This window comes from Chiloscyllium plagiosum, chromosome 3 (assembly GCF_004010195.1).
Source record: "Chiloscyllium plagiosum isolate BGI_BamShark_2017 chromosome 3, ASM401019v2, whole genome shotgun sequence".
Lineage (NCBI taxonomy): Eukaryota > Metazoa > Chordata > Chondrichthyes > Orectolobiformes > Hemiscylliidae > Chiloscyllium > Chiloscyllium plagiosum.
In genome coordinates, this window is record NC_057712.1 from 2,089,834 (window position 1) to 2,116,106 (window position 26,273).

Here is a 26,273-nt window from a genome sequence, read left to right on the forward strand (position 1 = left end):
CTCATCCTTAATGATGGATTCTCGAATTTTACCAACAACCGAGGTTAAGCTGATTGGCCTATAATTTTCTATCTTTTGCCTTGATCCTTTCTTGAACAAGGGGGTTACAACAGCCATCTTCCAATCATCCGGGACCTTTCCTGACTCCAGTGACTCTTGAAAGATCTCAACCAATGCCTCTGCTATTTCCTCAGCCACCTCTCTCAGAACTCTAGGTTGTATCCCATCGGGGCCAGGAGATTTATCAATTTTAAGACTTTTTAACTTTTCTAGCACTGTCTCTTTCGTAATGGCAACCATACTCAACTCAGCCCCGTGACACCCTTTAATTTTTGGGATATTACTCATGTCTTCTACTGTGAAGACTGACGCAAAGTACTTGTTAAGTTCTCCTGCTATTTCCTTATCTCCCATCACTAGGTTTCCTGCATCAGTTTGAAGTGGCCCAATGTCTACTTTTGCCTGTTGTTTGTTTCTTATGTACTGAAAGAAACTTTTACTATTATTTCTAATATTATTGGCTAGCCTACCTTCATATTTGATCCTCTCCTTTCTTATTACACTCTTTGTTATCCTCTGTTTGCTTTTGTATCCTTCCCAATCTTCTGATTTCCCACTGTTCTTAGCCATTTTATAGGATCTCTCTTTTTCTTTAATACATTTCCTGACTTCCTTTGTCAGCCAAGGTTGTCTAATCCCTCCCCGGTTAATCTTTCTTTTCTTGGGAATGAACCTCTGTACAGTGTCCTCAATTATACCTACAAACTCCTGCCATTTTTGCTCTGCTGTCTTCCCGGTTAGCCTCTGCTTCCAGTCTATTTTAGTCAGTTCCTCTCTCATGCCCTCATAATTACCTTTATTCAACTGTAACACTATTACATCCGATTTTGCCTTCTCCCTTTCAAACTGCAGACTGAACTCTATCATATTATGGTCGCTACTTCCTAAGGGTTCCCTTACTTTAAGATCTTTTATAGAGTCTGGTTCATTGCAAAGCATTAGGTCCAGAATAGCCTGCTCTCTTGTGGGCTCCATGACAAGCTGTTCCAAAAATCCATCCTGTAAGCATTCCATGAATTCCCTTTCTTTAGGTCCACTAACAACATTATTTACCCAGTCCACCTTCATATTGAAGTCTCCCATGATCAATGTAACCTTGCCTTTCTGACATGCCTTCTCTATTTCCCGGTACATGTTGCGTCCCTGGTCCTGACCACTGTTAGGAGGTCTGTACACAACTCCAATTATGTTTTTTTTTTGCCTTTGTGGTTCCTCAATTCCACCCACACAGACTCCACATCATCCGCCGCTATGTCATTCAATACCATAGATTTAATTTTGTTCTTAACTAACAAGGCAACCCCACCCCCTCTGCCCACCTCTCTGTCTTTTTGATAAGTTGAAAAACCATGGAGGTTTAACTGCCAGTCCTGACCCCCCTGTAACCAAGTCTCTGTGATGCCTACTACATCATAATCATTCACTATTATCTGTGTCATTAGTTCATCGGCTTTGTTATGTATGGTACGAGCATTCAGGTAAAGTGCCTTAATGCTAACTTCCTTATCATTAGAGATGTTGGAAGTCATATGTCCTAAGTTATCCTTGCTTTTTACTGTATTCTCAGTCTGCCTCAATTTTAAATCCGCCTGGAAACATTCTATCCTGCTGCTTATCTTGCCATTTACCTCCATACTCCCTGTTGCTTTCACTTTCCCTTCCCCCCAACTCAGAAGTTTAAAGTCCTACTGACCACCCTATTTATCCTCTTCGCTAGAACATTGGTACCTGATCGGTTCAGGTGGAGACCGTCCCAATGGTACAGATCCCCCCTGTTCCAAAACTGATGCCAATTCCCCATGAAGTGGAATCCCTCTTTCCCACACCAATCCCTTAGCCACGTGTTTACTTGCCTAATTTTCTTGTCCCTATGCCAATTGGCACGTGGCTCGGGCAGTAATCCGGAGATTATGACCCTTGAGGACATGTGCTTCAATTTCCTGCCTATTGCCCAAACAGGTCCTCCACCTTAGTCTTGCCTATGTTGTTGGTACCAACGTGGACCACAACAACTGGATCCTCCCCCTCCCGCTCCAATATCCTTTCAAGCCGGTCGGAGATGTCTCGCACTCTGGCACCGGGCAGGCAACACACCATGCGAGACTCCCGATCCGGTTTGCAAAGGATACTATCTGTCCCCCTAATTATAGAATCCCCTATAACCACTACTTGTCTATTAGCTCCCCCCTCTTGAATGGCCTTCTGGACCATGGTGCCTTGGTCAGTTGGCTCATCCTGTCCAGAGCCCTTTTCCTCATCTGTACAGGGAGCAAGAATCTCATACCTATTGGACAAGGTCAAGGGCTGAGGCTCCTCCACTCCTGAACTCAGGTTCCCCCTACCTGCCTCACTTACAGTCACACTCTTTTGTGCCTGATCACTAGCTGAATGTGAATCTCCCAGGTGTGACTGCCTCCTGAAACAAAGCATCCAGGTAACACTCCCCCTCCCGGATGTGCTGCAGTGTTTGAAGCTCAGATTCCAGATCATCAATTCTGAGCCGGAGTTCTTCCAGCAACCAACACTTGCTGCAGAATAGTTAAGAAGGTTAGAGGAGGAGGGTGGGTGGGAGATACTACAGGTGTAGAATCTCGGGTTTAGCCGCCTTCCTGACTTATATACTCACTTTTCCTTCCCGGCTGCCCCTCTGCTTGCCGTCACTTCCTCTGCTGCTCCCGCTCTTTCTGTGGAGAGAGAGTAAAAAAAAAACACACCGCTGCCCGCTACAGGTAAGCAATTTTAAAACAAACTGTCTTACCTTTGCTGTAGTCTCCCGGGTTCGCTTTTACTTCGACGCTGCTCCCACTCAAATAAACCTCTTTAAGAATCATGTTGAAATAATAAAAAAAAATGGAAAGAGCATTAGACAAATATAACATTAATGTTCCAGGGTCAGAAAAGTTCTTCAGAAGTTGTGCATTTAACTGGAAATTGCCGTTAGTTTCTCATTTCTATAGTCGCTGTATGGACTGCCAAGGTCTTCAGCGCTTGGATGGAGAGAAATTTGTTAAGTGTGTTCAGGAAGAATTTCTCCTGCAGAATGTAAATGGCCCTTCTAGAGGAGGAGCAAAACTTGACCTCATCTTGAGAGATAAGGCAGGGTAAGTGACAGAAGTGTTAGTAAGGGAGCACTTCAGAACCAAAAGCAATAATTCCATTAGTTTTTAAACATCAATGGAAAAGGATAAGTCTGATCCGTGAGTTAAAGTCCTAAATTGGGGCAAGGCCAATGTTGGTGGTCTTAGACAGGAACTTTCAAAAGTTGATTGTGGGAGGCTGTTTCCAGGCAAGGGGATGTCTGGTAAGTGGGACACTTTCAAAAGTGTGTTAATGAGGGTTCACGGCCAGCATGTTCCTGTTAGAGTGAAGGGTAAGGCTGGCAGGAGTCGGAAACCCTGGATGATATGAGTTATTGTGGCCCTGGTCAAGAAAAAGGAGGAAGCTAATGACAAGTATAGGCATGTATTGGGACATATATTGGGATCAAGTGATCTCCTTGAGTATAAAGAGTCTTAGAGTACATTTAAGAGAGAAATTAGGAGGGCTAAAAGAGGACAAGCAGTGGCTTTGGCAGATAAGGTAAAGGAGAATCCAAAGAGATTCTGCAAGTACATGAAGGATGAAAGAGTAACTAGGGAGAGAATATGGCCTCTTAAGGTCAACAAGGTCATCTATGTGCAGAGCCACAAGAGATCCTAAATGAATAGTTCTCATCAGTATTTATGGTTGAGAAAGGCATGGATGCTAGGGAACTTGGGGACATCTTGAAGAGAGTCCACATTCCAAAAGAGGTGCTGGAAGTCTTAAAATGTGTTAAAGTAGATAAATCTCCAAGACTTGATGAAGTGTACCCTGGGACTTTGTGGGAGGCTAAGGAGAAAACTGCAGGGCTCCTAGCAGAGATATTTGTACTATTGTCAGCCACAGATGAGGTGCCCGAAGATTGGAGGATGGGTAATGTTTGGCCATTATTTAAGAAAGTCTGCAGGGAAATGCCTCGGAACTACAGACCGGTGAGCCTAACATCTGTAGTGGGGGTATGTTGTTTTGACGGGATTCTGAGAGACAGGATCTATAGGCGTTTGGAGAGGCAAGGACTCAATTGGGATAGTCAGCATGGCTTGGTGCATGGGCAGTCGAGTCTCATGAATTTGAGTTTTTTGAAGGGGTGACCAAGAAATGTAGATGAGGGCAGTGCAGTAGACATTGTCTACATGGACTTTAACAGGGACTTCGACAAGCTACCACATAGGTTGTTAAGTAAGGTTAAATCTCATGGGATCCATGAAGAGCTAGTCAATTGGATACAAAATTGACTTAATAGTAAAAGACAGAGGGTGGTGGAGGTAGAGAGTTGTTTTTCAGGCTACTAGCAGTGGTATGCCACAGGGATTGGTGCTGGATCCACGGCTTCCTATGATTTATATACGTGATTTGAATGAGATTTTAGGAGGTATGGTTTGTAAGTTTGCGGATGACACCATGATTGGTGGTGGAGTGGACAGTGAAGAAGGTTATCTGAGAATGCGGTGAGATCTTGATCAACTGCAGCAGTGGAGTGGGACGAGGAATAGCAGATGGAATTTAGTTTAGATAAACGCAGGGTGTTGTATTTTGATGGGTCAAACCAGGGCAGGACTTACCCAGTCAAAGGGAGGGCCCTGGGGAGTGGTAGAGAACAAAGGGATCCATGGGTCCAGGTTCTTGGCTCCTAGAGTGTAGAGTCACTGGTAGACAGGGCGATAAAGAAGGATTTTGACATGTTTGCTTTCATCGATCAGAGCATTGAGTATAGGAGTTGGGTCATCCTGTTGCAGCTGTACAAGACAATGGTGAGGTCATGTTCGTGTATTCCTTCTGCGACTGAGAAGGGCAAGCAGGTAGATGGAAACTCTGCCACCTATCAGTTTACCTCAAAACTACATGCAGTCTGACTCGGAATTATTTAGATCAGATTACTTACAGAGTGGAAACAGTCCCTTTGGCCCAACAAGTCCACACCGACCCTCCAAAGAGTAACCCACCCAGACCCATTCCCCTATGTTTACCCCTTCACCTAACACTACGGGCAATTTAGCATGGCTAATTCACCTAACTCGCACATTTTTGGACTGTGGAGGAAACCCACACAGACATGGGGAGAATGTGCAAACTCCACACAGTCAGTTGCCTGAGGTGGGAATTGAACCCGGGTCTCTGGCGCTGTGAGGCAGCAGTGCGAATCACTGTGCCACTGTGGCGCCCATTATATATTTATATCACTGTTCCTCCACTGTGGCTGGGCTACAATCCTCAAACTCCCATCCTGATAGGATTTGTTGGTGTACCATTGGCCAAAGGATGCAGTGGTTCAAGAAGGTGGCACACCATACCTTACTAAAGGCAGTTAGGGATGGGCCAGATTAGCAGCAATGCCCAGATCCCATGAAGGAGCAAAAGAGAGATTAGATCTGCATTGCAACCAATCTTCCCAACATCATGCATTGAACCTAAGATGAATGAGTTGATTTGGTAATGAGTTGTTTATTTATTTATTGTTCTTGCCAATTACCTTCTTCCAATATCTTCTCCTTGCTGGAATATAATCACACAGAAGGGAAGAACATTATTGTTGGCGCTAGCATGAAAGCTTGAGCTTTAAATATTGGAAACTGTTCCACTCTCGGGCCTCTCAGCATGGTCCTTTGCTACTGGGTGTTCTTCAAGGTGGGATTACTAGATCACCAACAGGGCAGGGAATAGCTCCTCCATAATCGGGACAGGATTGAGAGAATTAAGCAGTAATCAATCCGAGTCTGTCGGAGTCAGTTATTCACTGAGATATCACTGAGAACCTGCAGAACATGTGTTCTGTCATATGCAATGAATAAACTGTAACACACATTATTGCTTGTAATTCAATATTCAACCTGATTAAAAGAGAGTGGAAGGTCGGAAATTCTTTACTCTATATACAAACTTCCCTTACTGATATAAAATCCAATGTCAATCATGCCAGGAACTGCATCATTTCAGTGTTATCAGCTTTCCCATGCCCTTTCTGAACTACGATCATCAGTTGGAGGGGGAGCAGAAAGACTCAAGATTTTCAGAGCAGAATGAAAAGGAGTAGAGAACCCTGTTGATAAATTATGATGAAAACAAATTAAATCAGGGACTATTGAGGAGGGGACATAAATTTCAAGAGAGAACAAAACTAAACAAAGTGAGAAAATTGAAAAGTAATAGAAATAAAGGACACAGAGAAGGTAATGAAGAAGGAAATGCAAAAGCAAATAAAAATTGGAAGTTGAATAAGGGTCTATATGTTCCATTCTGGAGTCTGCTCGCAAGCTGATTTGTACACAAGTCCGAACTCAGTGCAAGACAAAATAACATAGCCAAGGAAATGTTCTTACGTCAGATCTTTAAAATTAAAATTAATGTTGATACACCCATCCATAGTATCTCATTTGTAAGTATGAGCATTCATAAATTATGGATTGCCTGTACCGAGCAAATATAGGAAGAGAAAAAGTAAATCCAAAACTGAAAGGTCAAGACTCGAGAAATCAGGAAAAGCAATAACAACAAAAAAACCAAAAAAACTACAAAAACAAATCAGTGAGCTGCCTCAGCATCAACTCCAGTCTGTTTGAGATAAACCAGATTCTATAGAAAGGGTGTCAAGGCTACTAACTTGTGGATATCGATGGATGAAAAGCCAATGATGGTTTCTCGCATAACATTATTAATTATAGGAAATGAACTAATAAATTCACTGAACCTATAGCTTGGAAACAGAAAATGTTTAGCTTCTCATGCATACAGAGTGAGATAAATGCTTTAGTGGGGTTCCTTCTTGCTTGCATTCAATTTGTGCAATACAGTTCCTACATTGTTAGTGTAACCAGCACAAAAGATCAGCAGACGTAAAGTACAAATTTTAATCAAAGCAACTTGAGATTTTGCAAGTTTTCTGTTTCGGTGCTAGTTTCAAAAAATATTGCACTAGAACCAGGGCCCACTCAAAAACCTGGCCATGTCCCCAGGATGAGCTCATCGCTGGCGGAAGTTTGCCCTATTCGCACTAATTTGCAGACCATGAGGAAACTGCAGAAATTAGGCTGGTACATTTTCAAAAGAGTTTGAATGGTTATTTTGTTAATGTTTTTGAGAAACTGCCTCTAATGAGAAAATGTTCTGTATATTTTATAAAAGTAACACCCAATTCTCTAAATTGGATTGATCACAGGTGGGACAACTTAGAGATTTAATATGTTGCTTTTTGGTGGACTCGCTTTCAAATGTATCAACCAATCTTTACTGAGCTACTGCTAATACATCAAGAAATATCTTGATAGCAAATTTTTTTTCTTAAGCAAGTATCTTTTAAAATAGTCCTTGATTGCAATGGCTGAAAGCATGCTTATAAAATGGGAAATCCAGTTAGGAGGGTAAAATTATCTGGAGAATAATATTGCTAACAAAGGAAGCTTGACAAGTTGTTGTGGTCTGTATTGTAGATTGTGTACTGACCTGAGTGTCAATGCAGCCTTATCAACTTCCGCAGGTCTAGAACACACAGAGGATTTAAAGTAATTTGCACTTTGAGATGCTTCTGCCTGCTGACGTTTGATACAGTTCATGCTCAGGGGATGCCTCACTGTTGAAGAATACAAGGAATTCTGCTGTGCAGCTGCTGTCTTCCTGCCACTGTCTGAAATTCAGCATACGTTCTGCAACCTTTGTAGCCTGTTTGACCCAGAGATGAGCTTTTGAATCAGATCAGCCCCAGCACACCCATGTGTTTATAGCTCTGTGACTCCTTTCACCTGTGTTTTAGCTCAGCTGCTGCTGAAACCTTCATTCATGTCCCTGCCACCTTGAGAGTTGGCTTTTTGAGTGTGCTCCTGGCTCACCTCCAGTATTGCACTTTCCATTAACTCAAGCCCAACTAAAGCTCTGCTGACCATATCCTAACACAGTGGACCAAGCCCTATTCAGTCAACACCCCTTTAGTGGCCAAATGACATTGTGTCCTGGTCTAGAAATTATTTCAGTTTTAAATTCCCATTCTCTTTCTCAAATCTCTCCATAGCCTTATACATAAGCTCTCGAATTTTCTAGCTCCATCTCTTGTGCTTATCTCCAATTGCGATGCACTGGTAGCCATGCTTTCAGACTGTATAATTGGAAGTGTCTGCCATAACCTACACTACCTCCCCTCCTTTAATGTACTCCCTAAAGTTTACTTCTCTGACCAGGGTTTTGGTCACCTATCCTAACACCTCCAATATAGCTCAGTGTCCAATGCTGTTTGATAATGCCATTGTGAAGCATCATGAAATAATGTACAAAATACATATAAAGTGTAAGGCACATCATTGTAAGTATTTGCTATTATTCCAAGAGGTGAATGAGAAGGAATATGTCCTCCTCATGGAAGCAAGTGGAGTTTTATTTGGAGTCATAGAGATGTACAGCGCAGAACCAGACCCTTCGATCCAACCCGTCCGTGCCGACCGGATATCCCAACCCAATCTAGTCCCATTTGCCAGCACTTGACCCATATTCCTCTAAACCCTTCCTATTCATAAACCCATCCAGATGCCTTTTAAATGTTGTAATTGTACCAGCCTCCACCACTTTCTCTAGCAGCTTATTCCATATACACACCACCCTCTGCAAGAAAAGGTTGTCCCATGGGTCCCTTCTCACCCTAAACCTATGCCCTCTAGTTCCCCCCCCCCCCCCACTCCAGGGAAAGGACTTTGTCTCTTTATCCTATCCATGCCCCTCATGATTTTATAAATCTCTATAACGTCACCCCTCAGTCTCTGACACTCCAGGAAAATAGCCCTAGTCTATTCAGCCTCTCTCCTCCAAACCTGGCAACATCCTTGTAAATCTTTTCTGAACCCTTTCAGGTTTCAGAACATCATTCCTATAGCAGGGCGACCAGGATTACACACAGCGTTCCAAAAGTGGCCTCACCAATTTTCCAGCAACACATTTTCAGCTCTGATCTCCAGCATCTGCAGTCCTCACTTTCTCCCCCTCACCAATGATCTCCCAACTCTAGTACTCTATGCTCTGACCAATAAAGGAAAGCATACCAAACGCCTTCTTCACTATCCTATCTCCCTGTGACTCCACTTTCAAGGACCTGTGAACCTGCACTCCAAGGTCTCTTTGTTCAGCAACACTCCCCTTTCTCTTCAATGTAGATATTTTATATTACAGTGAGACCATGTGGAAAAAATAATCTGGTGGCATATGAGCTTTGACAGATGACTCATCTAAATGCTTCTTGATCAATAGAGAATTGTTATCATTTAAACTGTCTTGCGCTTTTGTTCAACATTTCTGATATACATAAATGTGGTTGCAAGTAGGCAGAGCCTCCTGTGATCCTGAGCTTGCGCTATTTGCAATCACACAAGTCTGGGTGAGGGGGCAGCTCCACACCATCCAGGACAAAGTAGCCCCCGCTTGATTAACACCACATCCACAAACATCCACTCCCTCGACCACCAATGCTTAGTAGTAGCAGCGTGTACCATCTACAAGATGCACACCATCAGGGTAATATATGTAAACAAAAAATAATAGTCTAATTTGTTTTGCAGACAAAGTAATGTATTGAAATTGCAAGGCAGCATGATATTTATACTGCAGTTCATAAAAACAATAAAGCTGAAATTGGATTGTTCACAGTGTTTAGGGTGAACAGAAAATGCTGGAAATACACAGCAGATCAGACAACATCTGTGTAGAGAACTGATGAATTGACATCTTGGGTTGAACCCTTAGTCAAGACTGAATGTGACTACAATTCCTTTTACAAGTGTATTCTCACACAGTTTAAAAATCAACGGGAGTTTTGGCCATCAAGCATTCTTTCATGAGGTATGGATCTCCAATTAAACTCAGACATGAAAGCTTTCTCAGGACCAAATGAATTAATAGCCTCTGAAACAAGATCATTGATCATCCTTGTTTAATGAAATAATAGTGGTAGATATTGCATATCTTATTTAATGAGCAAATGCTCACATTTAAATATATTGCAATTATCTGTTGATGTTTTGACTGTATATTAGCAACAAGAATAGAACTGCTGCAGATTAAGTGATTTTCAGGACAGCACATTATAATTAACAAAAAACCAGTTCCTCAGCTCTATGTTGAAACTTGGTAACAATTTCCTTTTTCCCTCCAGGATTAATAAAATAATACAAAATGAAACTCAGAAATGTCCCTGGCTGAAAGCTGCCAGTAATAGAGGGCTGTTTGAAAATATCTGTGTCGTTATACTTTAAACAAAATTTCCAGGATGTTAGCAGGAATGCACTTTTGGTCAGACTGCATTTGGAATATTGTGAGCAGTTTTGGGCCCCTTATCAAAGGAAGGATGGGTGGAGTTGGAGGAGGTTTACAATGACGATCCCGGGAATGAAGGGCTTGTTATATAAGGAGTGGTTGAGGACTCTGGGACTGTACTCTAGCATTTAGAAGGATGAGGAGCGATCTGATTGAAACGTACAGAATATTGAGAGGCCTGGACTGAGAGTGGACGTGGAGTAGATGTTTTCCACTCGACTAGGACTTGAGGACACAGCCTGAAAGTGAAGTGATGACCCTTTAAAATTGAGATGAGTAGGAATTTCTTCAGCCAAAGGGTGGTGAATCTGTGGGACTCATTGCCGCAGAAGGCTGTGGAGGCCAAGTCATTGAGTATACTTCAGGCAGGTTCCTGATTGGTAGCATGATCGAGGGTTCCAGGGAGAAGGCAGGAGAATGGGGTTGAGAAACATGTCAGCCATGGTCAAATGGCAGAGCAGATTCAATGGGTCGAATGGCCTAATTCTGTTCATTTATCTTATTATCTTAATCCTCTATTTAAATGCACAGAGAGAATAGAGAACATTCCAAGGTAAGCATTCTAAATCCACATCATATGTTTGCAATACTCCAAAAATAGTATTGATATCAGCACCTTTTAAAGAATATATTTTTATATATACATTTTCTTTTCGAGAAATCTGATGAAAGGTTAGGACCACAGCCACGGAAAGAGTGAATCAAACCCATAATCTTCTAATCCGTAATCAGACACACTCTGCGCTGTGCCATTGGCCTTGTGACAAGTGAAACTATGCAATTGTATGTGTGAAATCTTGTAGTAATCACTGTGTTAAAATTAAGGGCAACAATTATATTAGAATACATGTGTTGCATGCCTAAAGCGTGTTATTAAGTATTTGCTATTCTTGATAAATTGTAAATCTCTCGCACACACATATAATAGAAAATAAATTATGCAACAGTGTGACTGTTGGCAATCAATAATAAAATGTTGTATGACGTGATTGTGCACTAGTTTATCCTTCATTGTAGATTAATGTTTTCCCTGTTTTGGAACTGCAGCTGAGCAGAATTCGAAAAGGGAAACTGGCAGCTTTAATTAAAAGCAGAGTTTGGTTTGGTGACTTGGGTTACCATTCATTTATCTAATATTACATGGCTTTTCCAACCTGGCCAGCACCCAAGTAATAAATTTATTTGCTTGAGTAGAACCTGAGGGATTTAGTCAAGGAATTCAAAGAAGGAGATTAAAATTGTGCACGCCATATAAATCAGTTCCAGCATATTTTCCATACTGCTGTGTTCTTAAGGTAATTCTCACATGATTGCTGTCAAGAGCTGGAACAGTTTTGTACAGGTTACGTTTTGGTTTTTGACTTTAATTTGTTGCTGCACTAAATAACGGTGGAAAATTTGCTTCACGTACAATTTAAAAAAAAGACCTATTAAATCCAACTATTGTGAGACTAATCCATTTTGTTGAAGTAGGGCAGAGTTTTCTTCAGGCACCCACTGTCAGGGTGAAATTTTTTTTATCATTCACAGGATGAGGGTGTCGGTGGCTAGCCCAAGCATTTATTGTCCATCCCTAATTGCCCAGGTGGTAGTTAAGAGTCAACCACATTGCTGTGGGTCAGGAGTCACATGTAGGCCAGACCAGGTAAGGGTGGCAGTTTCTTTCCCTAAAGGGCACTGGTGAACCAGATGAGCTTTTCTGGCAATTGGCAATGAATTCATGTCATCATTAGACACTTAAATCCAATTTTATTCTAATTGAATTCAAGTTCCACCATCTGCTGTGGCAGGATTCAAACCCAGGCCCCCAGAGCATTACCTGGGTCCCAGGATTAATTGTCCAGTGACAATACCACTAGACAATCACTTCCCCCTAAATGGGGAGTCAGATGTCTGCATTATGTGGGGAACAGCCATTTCCAAATTGTCCAGTCATTGCCCAGAGTGTAACTAGGAAGCTCTCCAGCACTGAGCCAGCAGAAAGTTGCCTTTCCAGAGAGTGGGATTGTTGAAAGATGCAGGTGGCCATTGTAGAGGCTGCAGCTGGACCTCAGGCTGGTGAGGAGGTGGGGATGGTTTCTGAAGTGAGTTTCAAGCAGCAAGCCTCATAAGAGTTTTTGCACTGTGCCCTAATTGGCTAGTCACCACTTGCTGAATGTAGCCTCCCCTCCAAAACCACACTCGCATCCAATCTCCAGGGATCTACAGACATGCAAATTAGCAGTGAAATAGAACATTCGGCCCCTTGTCTGTCTCAGCAATTCAATAAGATCATCACTGGTCTGATTGTAACGTCACATCCACGTTCCCACCAACCCCAATCACATTCTTCATCTCAGATGATCAGGCCTTCCAGGAGGTATGAAGGCAAGCTGTTGTCTTATTTGGCAATGCCGCCATTTATTGTCCACTCTGAACTGCCCTTGTGGAGGTGATGATGAGCTGCCATCTCAAATTGCTACAATCAGTGTCGCACTATTTTTGCTGTTAGCAACAAGTTCCAGGATTTTTATGCAGTGACAATGATGAAATGGTGATTTATTTCCAATTCAAGATGTTATGTGATTGGAGGGTCCTTACAAATAGTAGTGAATGTGCCTGCTTCCTTTGTCCTCCTGGATATTAGTGGTGATGGGTTTGGAAAACACTGTCAAAGAAGCTTTTGTGAATTGCTGTAGTGTGTCCTTTCCCAGTAAAACTCAGCAGCTACAGTGTGCCAGTAGCGAAAGGGATGAATTCTTATAATGGTGGACAGGATGCTAATCAAAGAATTCCTTGCCCTGGACGTTGTTGAGTTTTTTTGTGTTGACTGAACTGCACGAGCCAAGGTGAGTGGAGAACATTCCATCACACCCCTCGCTTGTGACTTGTAGATGGTGGACACACATTCGGGAGTGGGATGTTGATTACCAGTATTCCCAGCCTCAGACTTCTTAAAACCACCGAATTTATGCAGTTGGTCGACTTAAGTTTCTATTCAGTGATGAGCCTAAGGATGCTTATGGGGGAATCAGCATTGGCAATGCCATAAAGCATCAGTGGATGTTTTTAATTATCTCGACGGAGCTAGTTATTCCCTGACATTTGTGTGGTGAAAATGTTATTTGCCATAAATTGGGAGGTCATGTTGTGGCTGTACTGGACATTGGTTAGGCCACTGTTGGAATATTGCGTGCAATTCTGGTCTTCTTCCTCTAGAAAGATGTTGTGAAACTTGAAAGAGTCCAGAAAAGATTTACAAGGATGTTTGCCAGGGTTGAAGAATTTGAGCTACAGGGAGAGGCTGAATAGGCTGAGGCTGTTTTCCCTGGCGCGTCGGAGGCTGAGGGGTGACATTAGAGAGATTTATAAAATTTAGAGGATAAATAAACAAAGTCTTTTCCCTGAGGTGGGGGAAGTCCAGAACTAGAGGGCATAGGTTTAGGGTGAGAGGGGAAAGATGTAAAAGAGACCTAAGGGGCAACGTTTCCACACAGAGGGTGGTACGTGTATGGAATGAGCTGCCAGAGGAAGTGGTGGAGGCTGGTACAATTGCAACATTTAAAAGACATCTGGATGGGTATATGAATAGGAAGGGTTTGGAGGGATATGGGCCGGGTGCTGGCAGGTGAGACTAGTTTGGGTTGGGATATCTGGTTGGCATAGACGGGTTGGACTGAAGGGTCTGTTTCCGTGCTGTACATCTCCATGATTCATGTAGCTGCTCCTGCCTGACTCTATAATACTGTTATCAGTACCTTTGGTGGGTCTGATTTGCTGCTGGAAGAGAATTGACCAGTCAGGCAATATCGGAGCCTCCTCCAGTGCCTGCTTGACTATGATTCTGGAACTCTCTCAGTTTGGATTGTGAGAGCTGTCTGGCCTGGCTGTCATTGTCTTGTCTGCCAGGTCAATATCTGATGGTCATTTCTCTTCCATTCTTCTTGATCCCTTTGAGTGGCTTGCTGGACCAAGTGAGAGGGCAGTTTAGAGTCAACCACATGTCTCTGGACGTGGAGGCACACTTTCTTCCCCTGAAAGATATGAATGAACGTGATCAGTTTTTACCACAATCCAGTAATTTGTTGACACGGTTTCTCAATTCTTCTCAATTCTTCATTCTGTCTAATTAACTGAATGGAAACCCCTCAGTTGCCTCGGTGGAATTTGAAATAATGTTTCTGGACCATAAGTCAAGCTGCTGGGTTTATGAATCAGGTGACATAATCATGAGCTATCATTTTCCCTTTTCATTATATAGATAAGACAGCCACTTCTGTTTCTTGTAATCATTTCATTGTTCCTGACTTTGGTACTGGGTGTTTTTGCCAAATATCTGAATGCTGATCATTTCATTTCTCCCCCACTATCCCCAGCCTGCTCTTCCTCTTAAAAAACAGAGGGCTGGGCCTTGGAGGGGTCTGAATGGCATGGGCTTTGCCAGGGTTTGTACCTGAAATCCAGCAAAGCCTCTCTCACTGGTTGAGAGCTACACACTGCACCTTTTGTGCATTTCCCAGGCGAGATTCTGACTGGGCTGCTGCGATTTTCCAATTACAGAATTATAATAGATTGTGAAACACCTTGTTAGTGCCACAACAGCCTCAGTAGTTAACTTGCTATCTGAGTAAATGGCCTGGGCGTTGAGAGGTCTCAATGTGGAGATCAGAGCAACGACCTGGTGACTTCAGCTCACTGCGTCCTCGAAATGGCCTTCCACATCGTCACTAGGTGCCAATGTCTCAGGGGATGCTCCCTGGCACCAGCCACATGCACCCCACATCCATGGGCATTGACACCTGATCTGTGCCGGCCTCCAGGAGTTTTTAAGACATTACTCCGACCCATTTACAGAATGCTTCTGCACTTCCATGCTGCCCCAGTTACTCTCACAGTAAAGCTGCAACAAGGATACTGTGTGCTCAGGGACACTGCCCCAGCTCAGGGACACGGCCCATGCTCAGGGACACTGCCCCAGGTCAGGGACACTGCCCCTGCTCAGGGACACGGCCCCAGCTCAGGGACACGGCCCCGGCTCAGGGACACGGCCCCGGCTCAGGGTCACGGCCACAGCTCAGGGACACGGCCCCGGCTCAGGGACACGGCCCCGGCTCAGGGATACTGCCCCAGCTCAGGGACACTGACCCGGTTCAGGGACACGGCCCCAGCTCAGGGACACTGCCCCGGCTCAGGGACACTGCCACAGCTCAGGGACACGGCCCATACTCAGGGACACGGCCCATACTCAGGGACACGGCCCCAGCTCAGGGACACGGCCCATACTCAGGGACACTGCCCCAGCTCAGGGACACTGACCCGGTTCAGGGTCACGGCCCCAGCTCAGGGACACTGCCCCAGCTCAGGGACACAGCCCCAGCTCAGGGACACGGCCCCAGCTCAGGGACACGGCCCCATGCTCAGGGTCACGGCCCCATGCTCAGGGTCACGGCCCCATGCTCAGGGTCACGGCCCCATGCTCAGGGACACGGCCCCGGCTCAGGGACACGGCCCCGGCTCAGGGACACTGCCCCAGCTCAGGGGTGGATCTCCGGGCTCTCTGCTCACTGACACAGCTCACACTCACTCTGAGTACAAGTGAATGCTCACAGCATCCCTTTCCTTTTCGTATATTGCTCAGTCACCTCAGTCACGTTGAGATAGATAGACAGTGTTTGAGACGGCAGAGAGCTGTAAAATCTCCACATTCCATACCATGCATACTCACTATTACTACACAAACGTACTTAATTCGATTGGTGAGCAAGTCCTGTCACCTACTCTGAACCCTTTAGAATTAAGTTACGTTGTGGGAGGTATTCTCAGACAGTCTGTAACCAAATTATTAAATGTGTTCTTTTAAAATCACTGTTGCATCTTTGTAATACTGAATACAGAACAGGAAATTTTGTATTGAAAGGTGCTTATCACGAGGTGAAAACTCAATCCCTTGTCAATTATAATGATATTTAGGAAACAACTTTGAAGTCTCTCAGTATAGAATATACTTGAAGACAGATAAAGATTGTTGTTGTGCTTAGATCAGTTGGCCTAGTCGTTCAGTGTAACGGAGCCGGGTTATTTGCACTGTCTCAGTAATTGCTGTCGATCACAGAGCACTGTCACTTACTTGCCCTCTTTTCTTTCAGCAGATGAAGGGTGTGAGGATGAGGAAGAAGCAGGGAATCTGCAGAATGGAAAAGAAAGGAGTGAGTGTATTAAATATAAGAATTGGTCTGTTCCTGGGGATTTTCCACAGATTTTTGCTTTAAATTTTTTAAATTAACTTGCTGTGTGGAAATTTTCACTTTCAATAAATGAAGTTAGTCTGCACTAATAGCAGCCATGAACACAGAGAGATGGATTAGGCCTGGATTGCTTAGTTAAAACTGACTTCAGAAATTACGTGCACAAAACTGCCATCCAGCCAATTTCTCATCACTGGTGAAACACAAAACCAAAGACAATGGCTGACGTGTTTGTGCCCATATTCAACCAGAAGTACTGAATGGATCACCCTCCTGAGGTCTCACCAATCACAGAAGCCTGTCTTCAGCCAATTTGCTTCACTCTTCATAGAGAGGATGCAGCAAATACTATGGACCTAATACAAATCGAGCTGTCGGTCTATTGGCTTGTGCTGCAGAGCTGCTGTATTAACAGTCATTTTCATCACAGGTTCAGCAAGCAAAGATTTATCTGAGTATATATTTGGGACATACTTCCACTGATTACCAATCATTACTTCTTAAAACCAAAAGATTTCAGCTCAGTTTATAATTCTCCACTTAATGTGGGTCCCCCTCTTATCTCATTCTCATCCCTGGCTCTGCTCCTTGGTTTCCCCTTTATTTCATTAGTACATTGATGGATAATTGTTACAACTGTAACTGAGTACATCCACAGCTTAGACCATCATGCAGATTAATTTTTAACCCTATTAATATCAATTTCCTCATTCCCTCTTCAGTCACACCAGTTAGCCATCCACCTGGATACTGGGAATCTTTCTGAACATTCCCAAGGTTTTAGCTTGCACCTTTTATGAGCTGACCTGTATGCTGACGATGTGGTGAAGTAGGGGGTTCCTCTAATGCTTACAGTGAAGCCTGGTGAAGTGCAGCCACTTTCGAGGCCTGACTGTGAGACTACTTTCGCCATCTCCAGCCATTAGCTTTTAGGAGGCAGACACAACATGATTATCGATTATATGATTACCAATTCACATGACGATTTGTATCCAAGGATGGAGTTGTACATTACATCTGTAGTTCCAAAAGCCCTGTCACTAATTGGTGATCTCAATGTCTTCCTGAATGGCTCAATTTTTCTCCCACAGGTTTAGGAAACCAGAGAGATTTGCCAATGTTCTTGCAGTTTTCAGGCAGGTTTTCTGACAGAGGTACTACCTCACGGTTGAACAGTTTGACATTGTTCTGTCAGTCACCTCGAGCTTTGGCAGTAGATGTTGAAAAGTTCCTTTTGCCCAATTAGTATCCAGATTTCTGGGGTAAAGCAGATTTTATCTGTGTAACTGAAGGAGCTTTGATTAGTAGTAACATTGTACACTCCTTCTCAAACATAAGCAGTCTGTGTTAGTATCTGGCTAGCATCAACTACTGTCAGATACAATTGGTTAGTGTTAAACCCACAACCAGAGTCAGAATGTAGCCTGAGAGAGTGGACCACTACACCTCAGGGGGTGCTAACCCTTCCAGTTTAGTTTCCACTCAACTACCTCCTCCTTGGACTGCATTCTGCAGTACATCTTAGTACAGAACTGTTGTTGATGTATCATGGTGAGGGAGTCCCATGCTGCTACTGTGTTTATTGTTAACGCTGCCCACTTGCTGTGATTCCTCTGGTGGTTTACCTGAAGCACTGAACAATATTGAAAAGCTCTGCTTCTGACCAACCCCCTGATAGAAACAAAATGTGGGTCACATAGCTTGAGCTGAGACCATTGCTAGTGGTGTCTGTCCATGTAGCAAGTAGTTGTACAAATCTCACCACTTTCTCCTTTTACTATCAATCAATACCAAATCTCTATTCTAAAACACAGAGTGGTTAAATATGAAAACAACAAATGCGTCCAAACATGTCCTACAAAAAGGACATTTTACATTAACATCCAAACTTTGTGAGAAGATTTGTAGCTCGGGTGCTCGTTGTGGTTCTGTTCGCTGAGCTGAGAATTTGTGTTGCAGACGTTTGTGTGGCACTCATCCACAGATTCAATCAATAAGCACATCGATCTGGACCCAATATACCGGCCACTGCAACGGACAGCTGGAACTGACAACCGGAAGCAGCAGAGACAAACCACTATAAATGCCGGAGGAAACATCACAGAAGCGCTTCACAGGAGGCTCCCAAGCACTGAGGATGTGACCTAGACAGGGGACGAAACGTCTGCAACACAAATTCCCAGCTCAGCGAACAGAGCCACATTAACATCCGTTACATTAGATGTGGCAGCTTCCTAGGTAGTGACACCTGAGCTTCTCAATTCCTGATCTCTGTACTCGCACAATTAATGAGAACCCCTTGTTCTGGGAATCCATTTCAGCAATATGTTTTATTTTCTCCAAGCAGATTGTCTTTTATTCCACTACCTCCCCCTTGGAGACAATTTTGCAAATCCTTTGAGTTACCATCCTATCATCTTCACAAGCTATGGACAAATTGTACAGTTCAATAGATTATTATTATTTTATCTTTCCAGTTATAATAAAACATTTTATTCCAGGAATTAACATTTTTTTCAGTTGTACTTTATCTGCAGTAGCATTTCTTCCTCTAAAATAATTTGCTAAATTATGCTCCACGTTTTGTACCTATAGAACCTACATCCACTGTTCAATTGTTTTTGTTTCAAAGTTTTTGATACATACTTTCTCAGATTTTAGAGCAAATCTTTAAACAGTTCTTTTGAAATTTCAATCTCTTACTTTTACTGAAGAATTAATTGTCACCAATTAACAATTAATGAGAACAAACTGATTATCTGGAGCACCTCAAGAACATCTCAAATTTAAGTCATAGTGTTGACGGACATGTTCCCTTTAATACTTATTTCTCTTCAAAAGGAATTTATTTTTTGTTATATACATCAAAATGTTGTTTTCCTAGATTTCCTTTTAAATTTCATGCAACTCATAGAATCATAGAGTCATATAGCACGGAAAGAGACCCTGCAGCCAAACCTGCCCATGCTGACTAGGTTTCCAAACCTGTTTTCTTTGAATGATGTAGAATACCAGCTGGATGAATCTTTAAATAATTCATTATTTCTTGTGCCTAATCTTATTGCTTTAAAATGTCTGACACTCACCATTTCATGTGTTTACAGCAGTTCTCCTATTCTCAAGTATTTTGTTTTAGGATGTAAGAAATAGATTGATTGGATTAAGGCTGATCCAATTCTAAAAGCACAAGGCATTTTCAGTCCATCTCTGTGCTATAATGTTGAAGGTTCTTAAAGCTGCTGGAAATCTTGTTGCAGTTGAAGTTCTCCCACAATTCAGATACTTAAAGCTGTTATAATGTACAATCTATAAATAAATTGCTAAAGGTGTGTAGCCACCTGAAGCTGACAGCCAAAATAATTAATTCTCTGTTAAATTACAAAAGGCAAAGTAAATATTCTTGGCCATAATATAGCTCACCATCCCCCTTTTTAAGATAAATACAAAAGCCATTTATCTTGGCATTTTAAACAAAGATAAAACCTATATCCGCTGTTCAATGTTTTTGTTTCAAGCTCCTTGGTACATTCTTTCTTAGACATTAGGGTGGCACGGTGGTTCAGTGGTTAGCACTGCTACATCACAGCGCCAGGGACCCACGTTCAATTCCAGCCTTGGGCAATTGTCTGTGTGAAGTTTGCACGTTCTCCTCCAGGTGCTCTGGTTTCCTCCCACAATCCAAAGGTTGTGTAGATTAGGTGAATTGGCTGTGCTAAATTGCCCATAATATTTAGGGATGTGTGGGTTAGGTGTAAATGTAGGGGAATGGGTTTGGGTGGGATACTCTATGGAGGGTCGGTGTGGCCTTGCTGGGCCTGTTTCCACACAGTAGGGATTCTATTCTATGACGTATCTTCAGGCAGTTTTTTTTTTATTTCAAGCTTTCCTTACTTTTACTGCAGCATTAATTGTCACCAATTAACAGTTAATACGTACAAACCTGATTATCTGGAGTTGAAGGTTCACCCATATATTAAAATAATACTTGCAGGTGCACTCTGGCCGTAAAATGAATTGCAGTTTTGACAATTTAACTTCAATAATTCATTCATTCATAATCAAACTTCTATATAAAACTTTTTCACACTGAACACAAAGCAGGGTAGTACAGCTCTTTTATAGAACAACTATATTATAACGTTTGTCCAAAACGTACTTTCTTCATTTAGTTTTCAGACAGCTGTAATTACAAACTGAACAAGTGGTGAATTCTCACAGTAAGACCTGTAACATTCTGACTCCAAACAAAACACGGCATTAGCTCTTTAAAGAGACAGAACACAAATCCATCACAATTCTTTAATTAATTTGTACTTTATGATAACTCTCTTCTTTTATCCTGGAAAGTTGAAAGAACAAAGTAAAATCTCAAAACTAATTACTTCACATAGATCCACAACTTAACTTTATAGAACACAGAAGAGTACAGCACAGAACAGGCCCTTAGGCCCACGATGTTGTGCCGAGCTTTAATCCTGATGTAAAATATAGTAACTTAACCTACACACCCCTCAACTCACTGCTATCCATGTGCATGTCCAGCAGTGACTTAAATGTCCCCAATGACTCTGCTTCCATCACCACAGCTGGCAACGCATTCCATGCATTCACTACTCTCTGCGTAAAGAACATACCTCTGACGTCTCCTTTATACCTTCCTCCTAATATCTTAAAGCTATGACCCCTCGTAGCAGTCAATCCTGCCCTGGGGAGAAATCTCTGGCTATTTACTCTATCTATTCCTCTCATTATCTTGTATACCTTGATCAGGTCTCCTCACTTCCTCCTTCTCTCCAGAAAGAAAAGTCCGAGCTTAGTCAACCTTTCTTCTTAAGGCAAGCCCTCCAGTCCTGGTAAACCTTCTTTGCACCCTCTCCAAAGCCTCTGTACCTTTCCTATAGTAGGGCAACCAGACCTGGACACAATATTCCAAGTGTGGTCTCACCGGGGACTTGTAGAGCTGCAGAAAAACATTGTGGCTCTTAAACTGATGCCCCTGTTAATGAAAGCTAAAACACCATATGCCTTCTTTACAACCCTATCCACTTGGGTAGCAACTTTGAGGGTACTATGTACTTGCACACCCAGATCCCTCTGTTCTTCCAAATTGCCAAGAATCCTGTCTTTAATCCTTTATTCAGCATTCGCGTTCAACCTTCCAAAATGCATCACTTTGCATTTATCCAGGTTGAATGCCATCTCCCATTTCTCAGCCCAGCTCTACATACTGTCTATGCCATGCTCCAGCCCTCGATACTATCGACAGCACCCCCAACCTTTGTGTCATCTATATTCCATTAAATTGACACAGGCGCATTCCATAATCTCATCCACATCTAAATGTATCCCTATATCCCAAAGTCCAGAGGGAAAATCAAACTTTAAACCGGTTAAATATCTCCACTGTAATAAAAATATATACTAAACGATATGCAGCAACCAAGAAAATCAATATGCAAGAGCAGATCACAAAGGGTTAACGTTTAATTCAATGACCTGCAGACTCCTTAAGAAATCATATTCAAACAGAAAACATCATTCACACAAGATGAAAACATACAAACCAAGCTTTGTATACCTCTACACAAGTTTGTATTTATTTTGCCCTTTTATTGCTTATATTCCAACATACTGTTTTACTTTCTCCTAATAATTTTCTTTAAATCCAGATTTTTTTCTGCTGTCCTGACCTTGATTGTGGTTTGGTGGGAGTGAGGGACACAGAATATTTTTCCTTTGTGGTCAGACACACATGTTGAAAGGGGAACTTGTCTCCTCTTATCTCAGCAGACACCAGTACCTCCTGCCCAGCCTGTTTCTCTTTAACTCCCAACGTCTGAATTTCCTTGTGAGGTCCTTTGACTGGATCTCTTTGGCATCATACTCAATGACAGTGACTTCTGCATGGAGAGACTAGATGTGCTGTGCAATTGCATCAAAACCAGTTCCTAACTCTAATTCTGAACTTACCTCTTTATACCATTTATCTCCTAATTTATCTGTTCCAATTGTTCCTTTTTTTCCTGAGTCAGTCTGGCTCTGTCAGATTTACCTGACTGACACATAGCAAGGCAACATTTACACAAAATCACTAATCCTTCCTCCTCTTTGCCTACAGCGGTTTATCACATTAATTCCTAAAAGTTGTCTGGTGGACTTGATGGATCCCAGCCTTAATCAATTTATTTAGGATCATCATATTTTTATGAGCCAAATGTCCAATGAGTGCCCCTATGGGTCCCAGGTCTAAGTTTCTCTCTGCTACAACTGATATTCCGTTTCTAGTCTGACGGAAATCGACCAATCCGCCTCCCTTTATAATCTAGGGGTTTGCTCTCCAGAAAATGGGTGGGGTCTCCCTGTTTTACCCCATGGCTAATCAGCAATTCACTTCAATTTCCCCTTTGAATAATGATAATTATACCTTCCTGTTTACCCATGGAACTAAAGCACAAATCATGGTTCTGTACTGTCTCTAATTACTGCACCCACAGGGTAAAAACAATGACTGCAGATGCTGGAAACCAGATTCTAGATTAGAATGGTGCTGGAAGAGCACAGCAGTTCAGGCAGCATCCAATGTGCAGTAAAATTGACATTTCGGGCAAAAGCCCAGCTACTTTTTCCCTACCCCCACCCTCCTCTAGCTTATCTCTCCACTCTTCAGGCTCTCTGCCTTTATTCCTGATGAAGGGCTTTTGCCCAAAACGTCGATTTCGCTGCTCGTCGGATGCTGCCTGAACTGCTGTGCTCTTCCAGCACCACTAATCCAGAATACTGCACCCACAGACCCATTCTCTGATTTGGATCCTTAAATTGGCCCATTGTCAGCTGAGTTTGAACACTGACCTGATGCAATTGGTGCTGAAATAAATGTATCCTCTTGGTCTTTGATGCTGATGTTTACTCTGGTGTCACTGATCAATATTGTGAGAGTCTGCTCACATTGCCAAATTGTTGCAGTATAAACATCCACTTCCAAGTCTTGTGTTCAGCAAGCAAAGATTTATTTCAGGATGTGCAGGGTACAAGTTTCATCTGGTTACCCAGGATTACTTCTTTCAGCCCAGTTTCTAACTCTCAACTTAATACAGGGCCCCCTCTTATCTCAATCTCAGCCTTGAGTGTACTGGTTTCCATGGCAACCCAACCTTCAATTGCCCCTCATTCCATTGGCCTGTGTAGCAATGGATAATTATTACACTGAAACCAAGCATAACTATGCAAAAAATACCATCTATTTTAATTTTTAATGCTATTAAGATTAAGCCCTTGTCCCTGCTTCACTCTGTTCCTAGCTAAGCTATTACAGACAGCAGCAATTTTGGCAGTTACTCAACAAAGTGAAATGTTGCCCTAGTCTCTTGCATTGACAAAAGGAAATATAATGTGGCCAATGGCCACCCTATTATTGTTAACTCTCACTCTTCAGCCACGAGGGCTGATATCACCAAGTCACTCTTTAATCGTGCATAGTACATGACACTGACCCAGCTAGTTCAGAGCCAGCTCCTAGAGTGAGCAGCACCCCGAACACTCTTGTTTATATCCTGTTTATGTGAGCCAAGACTCCCTGACTGGCTAATAGCTGCAATCAGGGACTCATATTCTATGAGATCTACCTGTCTGACCTCGTTACAAGCATTACATCAGGGAAAGCGTTACCTACATTACTAACATGTGGCACTTCCTTTCTTCCTCTCAGAAGCCAACCTGACTAGGCCATCAATTTTTGCTCATCCCTAGTTGCCCTTGTAAAGGTGTTAGCAAGACAACAGGTGTCAAGAGTGTGGTGCTGGAAAAGCACAGCAGGTCACTCAGCATCCGAGGAGCAGGAGAATCAACATTTCAAGCACAAGCTCATTCCTGATTAAGGGCTTATGCCCGAAACATCGATTCTCCTGCTCCTCAGATGCTGAGTGATCTGCTGTGCTTTTCCAGCAACACACTCTCGACTCTGATCTCCAACATCTGCAGTCCTCACTTTCTACTAGCAAGACATCACCTTGAACTGCTGTAGACTGTTTGGCTGCAGCTACGCCTAATGTGCTGTTAGGAAGGGATCTGCAGGATTTCAACCCCAAAGCGAAGGAATAATGAGATAGTTCCAAGTCAGGATAGTGAGGAACTTGCAGGAGAACCTGCAGGTGATGATAGAGCTCATAGTTTAGAATGTTCTGTGTAACTTCCATTTACACAGGCTGCCCGATGTTAATGATGATGATTTTGGAAGAATGTCTGGGTGTGGCCTAATCATTGTTGTTTCCTACGTCTGGGTCAATGTTGTGTGTTCCATGTGGTTTTATATATTTAGACTTTGCTGTAGCAGTCTGTTACTGCTGAGTAACTTGTTCAATAATTCCAGAGGACAGACAAAATTCAAACACTTTACTGGGAGTTATAGGTTAGAAGGATGTGGAAACAACAGCAGATTTCTTTCCTTATCAGATACATTTTCTTCAAATACCAGCATTATGGAGATTACATTCCAGTTGTCTTAATTAATTGAACTGAAATTTCACAAATTGTCATTTTGAACCCGAGCGCTGAGAGTACTAGTTTGGACCTTTAAATTACCAGCTCAGTGGCAGAACAAATACACCCCCACCCCTGCCCCTGCCCCTCCCCCATACCCATCACCCCTCTCCTCCACACCCATCCTCCAGCCCCGCCCTCACCTTCTCTTCCACCTCCAACACCGGCGCCTCCAAATCATTGCTGGTGATGTCCACATCATACAGTTAAAAATATCAGAAATAATTCTACGTCTTTGCTTTATTCCCATAGTTCTGCTACAAATGTTGATCTAATTTTGTTTTTAAGATGCAATGGTCTTTATCTGTTCTGCTCTCCAGCAAAATATTCCTTGCTGGAATGATTCAGGAAGCTTATTACAATACTAAATGTATACTGACTGGAGGAGTCTTGTGAAATTGATCTGCCCCAGTGCCTTACTTCTACTTTCGTGAGTAATGCTTGCTTCCTTGTGGTCTACTTGGCAGGAGTTCAGCAGAACATCATTACTGAAGGCAGAATTTTTCCAGACCCCTGTCAACAGATTTGAATTCCAATACACAGAACGTTTACTCAAACGACTCACTTTGTGTTTGAATTTTTAACGCGTGTGTAACTCCTTGAGTCTTTCCCTTGTACTCTCACTATCCCCGTATTTCCATGGAGTATACTGTAACCGGCCAAGCTTAGAGTGTGGAAGGCTGTGAAACATCTGCTGACATTTCATAGGCTGATTGGTGATCCCAAGCTGTCTGGGACTATCTAAAAGTCCATCTGTATCTCTATATGGACTGGGTGGTGCAACCCAGCTGGTTATCTAGTCCATCTGTGTCTCTATACGGACTGGGTGGTGTAACCCAGCTGATTATCTGGCGATGCCTTGTCTGGGTGGAGAATAGGCAAATGTTCATCCTGACAGCAGATAACCCACCCATTGATCCAAGTCTGCTATCCTGGGATGGAGATTAAACTGATGTGACTCTGTAAGAACAGAGTGATGTTGTGACAGCTCTGTCACCACCTGATCCCCCACACCCAAGGTGGCAGCTTTCTCAGTTTCTACTTGAGTGGCATTGAGCTGTCACAGATATTCCTACCAGAGGCTCCATC

The 26,273-nt window shown here is 42.8% G+C and overlaps 1 protein-coding gene across 9 annotated transcripts in view; it reads left to right on the forward strand.

Annotated features, from left to right (window-relative positions):
* Nucleotides 1-26,273, forward strand: part of dtnba (dystrobrevin, beta a) — a 373,718-nt gene that overhangs the window by 338,687 nt on the left and 8,758 nt on the right. For 7 of the 9 annotated variants that reach the window (XM_043675957.1, XM_043676010.1, XM_043675982.1 and 4 more), the window contains one exon: nt 16,551-16,610. In XM_043675957.1, the coding sequence (XP_043531892.1) occupies nt 16,551-16,610 (60 nt within the window). The remainder of the gene's footprint in view (nt 1-16,550; nt 16,611-26,273) is intronic. The other 2 variants (XM_043675963.1, XM_043676018.1) reach the window with 1 other exon arrangement.